Raw genomic sequence first — 5991 nt, 5'->3', positions numbered from 1 at the left:
CCTCCGCCTCATCGCCCGCCCCGGATCCCCCGTGCCCCCCTCCCCGACCGCCTACCGGGTCGTCGTCAGGTGCCTCGTCGCGGACCACGGCCGCCTCGCCGACGCCGTCGCGCTCAAGGATGAGATGCTCGCCTCCGGGTTCGTCGGGCCCGATCCCCATGTCTACAGCCTCCTCATGGCCGGGTTTGTGGAAGCCGGGGATGGGGCCAAAGCTGTGGAGCTGCACCAAGAACTGCAGGACAAGCTTGGCGGCGAGCCGGTCCTCGATGGCATCGTGTACGGGAGCCTCATGAAGGCCTACTTCCTTACGGGAATGGAGGAGAAGGCCATGGAGTGCTACAAAGAGGTGCTCTCTCCGGAATCAGAGGTGAGGTTCGGGACCGAGAGCTATAATGAGGTGCTCGATGCGCTTGGGAAGAACCAAAGGTTAGAGGATGCACTCAACCTGTTCGACAGAATGCTTGGGGAGCATGACCCTCCACTGAGGATTACGGTTGACGTGAGAAGCTTCAGCGTCATGGTGGATGCCTACTGTGCTGCTGGAAGGTTTGAGGATGCGATTGCGGTGTTCCGGAGGATGGGAGAGTATAAGGTGGTACCTGATGTAGCAGCATACAACAATCTGATTCGGCATCTCGGGGTTAATCGGCTGGTCGATGAGGCAGAGGTGCTCCACAAGGAGATGGGCCAGCATAGTCTTGTTGCAGATGAGGAGACATGTGTGCTGCTCATGGAGGCGTGCTTTAAGGCTGATCGCATCGACGATGGTATCAGCTACTTCGACAGAATGGCTGAGCTGGAGTTGAAGCCTGATGCATCGCATTATCATAGGATCGTCGACGGCTTGGTCGGTTTAAGCTTGCTCGACAAGGCCCAGGAGTACTTCGATCAGATGAGGGAGAAGGAAATTAACCCAAGCATTGCAACCTACGAGACACTGCTAAAGGCGTATGTTGGCGTTGGCACGACAAGGTTGGATGATGCAGCCAAGGTTACAAAGTGTATCCTTTTGGATGAGAATGTGGTTTTCAGTGATGAGATGAGGGATCTTTTGGAAGGCGCGCTCCGTGGAGAGGGCAGGGAAGATGACATAGCAAAGCTGTATGAAGACGTGGAGAGGGAGAAGGCCGAAGCAGTTGTGCGGGCGGAAGAAGAGAAGGCGAGGGCAGAGGCACTTGCCAGGGAAGAGAGGGCGGCGAGGAGGGCAGAGGCTGCTGCCAAGGATGAGGCTGCAGCTAAAGCTAGTGCTGCTGCCATTGAGGCCATCATTGGCCATAGAAGGAAAACCGAGGGCGAGACCGAAGCACCCGCATCTACTCCGAACACTCTTGATGGTGGGATTCTCAGCAGGCTTGGCCTCAGTTCGCCTGGAGAAGGTGCGCCTCAAGACACTCCAATAATAAGCACTGAAACAAAGGGAGATGGGCAGGAGCAATTTTGATGGCCATGAGCCATCTTGTCCCCTGCATCTGTTCTGAGCACTAGTCGTGCATTTTCGTATCGATTCTAGGAGCATCAATCTGTATGAGCTCTGATGGCTATAAAGGTTTCGAATTTCGACCATATCTCCAGTTGAGACCTTATGTAACCACGGTTGATGCAATAGAAATAGAGCGATAACCATGAGAGTTTGATGAACTATCATAGATAATTTTCCTATTTGTTCAGCATAATGAAATTGTAAACCGGTTGTATTTTCTCGCAGTTTAACGTGCGTCTTGCAGAGTTCCAGGCTGGAACTGCAACACCAACTACGAAACAGAACAGAATGTGAGACTCAGTACTACTATCTGAAATCGTACTGTATTTCATTCTATGAAAATGTTTGCCTTACACAGTATCAACACAATCCACGCGTATATTGAGGAGAAACAATCAAACGTATGATACAGCCATAGCTTAGCTGCTGAAAAGGCTACCAGAAGGCACAGCCGGGAAATGATACTGCATTTTGGCCTCTGAATCAGCCCAGGCACCCTGATATTGTTTTGGTAAACATATAGTTCTAGGGCTCCATCGTCTCGGAAAATCTTGGCTCCGCAGCCTTGACGGGTCGGTGTCCCTACGGATTCTTCATCAACAAGAACAACAATTATCTTCTCTTTCCCCTCTCCCGCGTCATCGGGGATCTGCAAGTGTAAGGGCCAAATTGATGTTAGTCTCGGTTACCCACAGTCCAATGGCACGCCGAAAATAAAGTACAAACCACCTCAAACATTGCTTCTGTCAAAATGCCCTCCATTATAGAACGCAGGCCCCTCGCCCCGGTTTCCCTCACAGCTGCTTTCTTTGCTATTAGCCTCAAAGCGTTTTCAGTAATATGCAATTTTACCTTGTCGAAGAAAAATGAACAAACACATTTCTTGTTATAAATCATCAAAGAAGGAATTCTTTAGTTGAAACTTCTGACATGAACAAATCACAGACTAACATCATTCATCTTGAACAACTTCTTGTATTGCTTGCCTATTGCGTTCTTGGGCTCTCTGAGAACCTGAAAAGATAAATTAGCTAGGTTTTCACCTTGTCGACAAAATGTGATAAAAACACTGATGCAGAACGTAGTAGACTGGACTGCAAAGCAGACCTTCTGGAAGCAATGATTATAATAGAGATGATCCCAAATAAAATAGTCAGGAAGGAAACAAAAATGCGCAAAAAGTTTGCTACCTGAATCAGTTGATCTTCAGTGAGATGAGTCAAGCCAACTATTATTGGCAACCTCCCAATAAATTCTGGTGTCAGGCCATAGGCAATCAGATCATCATTCTCGATCTAAATAAGGAGTTATCAAATATTAACTCTTGTAACAATGTGGGTATTAACAACTAAAACATGCACAAAACCGGTAACTAAGCTTACCTCTTCAAGCAAGCATGATTGTTCAAGAGCATTCGTCAAAGCATAATCCCCCAATTCACGACGTATTGGTGTTCCAAAACCAAAAGGACAGCGGTGAAGTCTTGCATAGCACACAAATACTTTCAGACATGACATGGAGGTTATATATAAAAGAAGAGTAGGATAGTCCCAGAAGGTAGAGATCTGAATAACCTTTCTGAGATAATCTTTCCCAAGTCAGAGAAGGCACCTCCACAAATGAAGAGTATGTTTGTTGTATCAACCTGCAAAACAAATTAAACATATCCCCAACTCGTCATTGTAATGCAAGGTACTGATTACATTTTTGTAGTAAATTTAGTTCGTACTGCCTACTGCCTGTCACAAAAAGAATAGCAGCCATCTATGAGGTTCAGTTGACCACATGTCACTCAGGCAAGCAACAAATACATATTGAAGACTATCAAAGTCATAGCACCATTCAATAGTTTGGAGCTTTTGGTGCTAAACTGTTGAAATACGGCTACCGGGCTAGGCAGTAGGCACTAGGCACAGAAAGGTCTCAGCAGCCTGTAAAAAATTCTCAAAAACAGTTACCTCGACACAACCATGAGACAGGCTATTTTGACTTCTTTTCCTTGGCACACTGATCACCTAAGAGCACAAAAATGGAATCGTTCTTGTTTAGAGATGAACAAATCGAATACGGCGCGGGACAGAGAATAGGACACTTAGATCGAAATAGCATTCACAGAAATGTTCTAACATAATAGACTCACATAAAGATGTGAGTCTGGAGTTTATCTACTAGGCAAACATTGCTAGAAATCCTTTTGTAGTTTATGAAACCGTGCGCTCTTATAAAGAGCATACAACTACAAATACAACATAGCCACTTACTGTTCCTTCAAACATCTTTAAGAGTGCTTGCTGGACACCCTCTCCAGAGACATCCCTCCTTTCCTCCTGGCAACCAACCTGAATGTACCAATGTATCTTATTAGCGTACATGTAATGGGCTCCACTATATATCACGGTAGTGGTAACAATGATCAGAAACGCTTTTCAACAACCTTCTTTGCAAGCTTATCGACTTCATCAATGTAGATGATGCCACGCTCTGCAGCTTCGACATTGAAGTCAGCAGCCTAAGAGGCAGAACACATCAGAATCCAACATGTTAGTTGTCTAGTGCATATTAGGGAAAGTTCCTTTGGGGATCCAACGAATCGCCAAGGACAGAAAGTAGTTGGTTACAACTAAATTGCTGAAATGCATCGACGCTTTAGTAGTATGAAATTAAATGTGGAGTGAAAAAACAGTCAGAACAGATTCATAGGCTGATATAAGTACCACTAGAAGTTTGTAGACGATTGATTCCACATCTTCCCCTGAGTACCCAGCCTGAAAGAGCAGTCTATTTGTAGCATCAGAAAGAAGAAAGAAGCATTAAAATCAGCTTCCTGATTTTCTGCCAGGATACGTGTGAAGGACCAATGCGTCAAAGAGAGCTTTCTAGTGGCATGCGACACAATGCAAGATTTTACCTGTGTAATTGCTGTTGCATCAGCAATCACGAAGGGCACATTCGCAAAGCGAGCGAGCGTTTTTGCCAGGAGTGTTTTACCTGATCCAATCGCAACACATTAGCAAGCAAGCAACATCACATTAGAACATTCAAGTGGTGAAACGCATACGCATCCACCGGTACCTGATCCAGTTGGCCCAAGCAGAAGGATGTTACTCTTCTCGAGCTCAGTGTCATCGTCCCCAGTCGCACCAGCATCACAGCCCGCTGAGGTTTGCGATGAGCTAGGTTGATCACCACCACAGCCACAAGTGAAACTCTCAGTCAGAACTTATTGGATGGCTCACTGTACACGAACCACCAACAAATTCAGTCGCCGGATGGGAAGAATCTAACTAACCTCTTGGTGGAGGGCTCGCTGTATATCCTCTTGTAGTGGTTGTGCACGGCGACGCAGAGCACCTGCACAGCCAACTCCCCTGCTGAATCCTTTCATGGCTTGCACTACTAGAATTCTGCTCTGTTTTAGCACAAAATTGTGCGCAAAACCAGCGCAATCCTTGATATTTCTGCAGTGAACGGGATAGTGTCTGAGGTTAACCTTTTTGGCCTTGTCTTGGCCGACGACGTACTGGTCCAGGCCCCGGCGGATCTCCTTTGGCGTGGGGAACCGCGGCGGCGGCGGCGGCCTGGGCTGCGCCGCCGAGTAGCAGGAGGGCGCCCGCGAGGCCACGGGGGACGCGCGCGCGGCGGCGGTGGCGCAGGCGCGGCTGGAGAGGAGGCGGCGCGCGGCCGCGTACATGATGACACCGTCGCCGGAGCAGCCGCCGTCGATCGGCTACCTATCTCCCGGCGGGCACGCGCTCCGCTTCCTCGGTTTTTACTTTTTAGTGGGGGAGGGGGAGGGAGGTCGCGGTGGCTTTGGGGGTTTACTGATGGTTTCCCCGTGCGCAAGGAGTTATACAATGCAATCTGACTCGTCCGTCATCGACCGGTGATCATCCGGCAAAACCGTGCCGCCAGCGTGGGAGAGCAGCAGGGAAATCGCCGGCGGAGGCCTGCGCGGGTGTGTAGCCGAGCAGCTACTCCGGCAGCAGCTTTGCACCGGCGCTACAACTATCCACTGGTGATATGCGTATGCAAATCGCTTAGAGCATCTCCAGCCGTTCGGCCCCCGGGGCACCGAAAAAAAGTGACCTGGGGGTGCGCCGGTGATAAACTCGGCGCTGGGGCGGTTCGGCACCCAGCGGTCGCCTCCAGGCGCCGAATTCAGCCCAACTTTCGGCCTAAAAACGGCCCGATATCTGTATGAATCGGTCCATATTCGGTGCGGTTCGGTGTGTTTCGGCGTGAATTTTCGCATACAAATAGAAATCAATTAGTTTGTCACATAGTTCAGCGTGTTTCAGCGCGTTCAACAAATAGTTCACTATAAATTATATAGTTTATAACAAATAAAAACTCAAGTTTCATCACACGTCATTCCAGGCCTTGCCCTTGAGCCTCCATAGGTGCTTCACCAGGATCGTGTTGTAGTTCTTGATGCACCTGTGGGTCTCGGATCTCCTGACGCATATTGAGGTACTCAGTCCAGTTTACCAGTAGCTGGTGATCAACTTGGG

General features: G+C 48.5%; 2 protein-coding genes across 2 annotated transcripts; one reads left to right on the top strand and one right to left on the bottom strand.

The window, feature by feature from the left end:
• Positions 1 to 6: 6 nt before the first annotated feature.
• On the top strand, positions 7 to 1685 carry LOC119349175 (pentatricopeptide repeat-containing protein At3g49240, mitochondrial-like). Its single transcript, XM_037617203.1, has one exon. It carries the CDS (start codon positions 125 to 127, stop codon positions 1439 to 1441), a length of 1317 nt encoding a protein of 438 aa, XP_037473100.1. The 5' UTR covers positions 7 to 124; the 3' UTR covers positions 1442 to 1685.
• A 99-nt stretch (positions 1686 to 1784) lies between these two features.
• On the bottom strand, positions 1785 to 5454 carry LOC119349173 (CLP protease regulatory subunit CLPX1, mitochondrial-like). The gene is made up of 14 exons (XM_037617202.1): positions 4971 to 5454; positions 4770 to 4831; positions 4553 to 4653; positions 4389 to 4468; positions 4195 to 4245; positions 3915 to 3989; positions 3742 to 3819; positions 3439 to 3495; positions 3055 to 3125; positions 2863 to 2962; positions 2671 to 2775; positions 2432 to 2494; positions 2210 to 2332; positions 1785 to 2129 (listed from the first exon to the last, which is right to left on the bottom strand). The coding sequence occupies exons 1-14, from the start codon at positions 5169 to 5171 to the stop codon at positions 1809 to 1811; spliced, it is 1488 nt and encodes a 495-aa protein (XP_037473099.1). The 5' UTR covers positions 5172 to 5454; the 3' UTR covers positions 1785 to 1808.
• Positions 5455 to 5991: the final 537 nt, after the last annotated feature.

This window comes from Triticum dicoccoides, chromosome 1B, assembly GCF_002162155.2.
Source record: "Triticum dicoccoides isolate Atlit2015 ecotype Zavitan chromosome 1B, WEW_v2.0, whole genome shotgun sequence".
NCBI lineage: Eukaryota > Viridiplantae > Streptophyta > Magnoliopsida > Poales > Poaceae > Triticum > Triticum dicoccoides.
The sequence above is the reverse complement of the archived record's forward strand: the minus strand, read 5'-3'. Positions and strand labels throughout refer to the sequence as shown.

What these genes read in the sequence shown, in the direction of transcription:
- LOC119349173 (XM_037617202.1), bottom strand. Translation starts at nt 5,171, where the DNA reads ATGTACGCGGCCGCGCGCCGCCTCCTCTCCAGCCGCGCCTGCGCCACC. An exon ending in TCGATAAGCTTGCAAAGAAG is followed by an intron (nt 3,820 to 3,914) that starts GTTGTTGAAAAG and finishes TGGTACATTCAG; the next exon opens with GTTGGTTGCCAGGAGGAAAG. An exon ending in TAAAGATGTTTGAAGGAACA is followed by an intron (nt 3,496 to 3,741) that starts GTAAGTGGCTAT and finishes TTGTGCTCTTAG; the next exon opens with GTGATCAGTGTGCCAAGGAA.
- LOC119349175 (XM_037617203.1), top strand. Translation starts at nt 125, where the DNA reads ATGCTCGCCTCCGGGTTCGTCGGGCCCGATCCCCATGTCTACAGCCTC.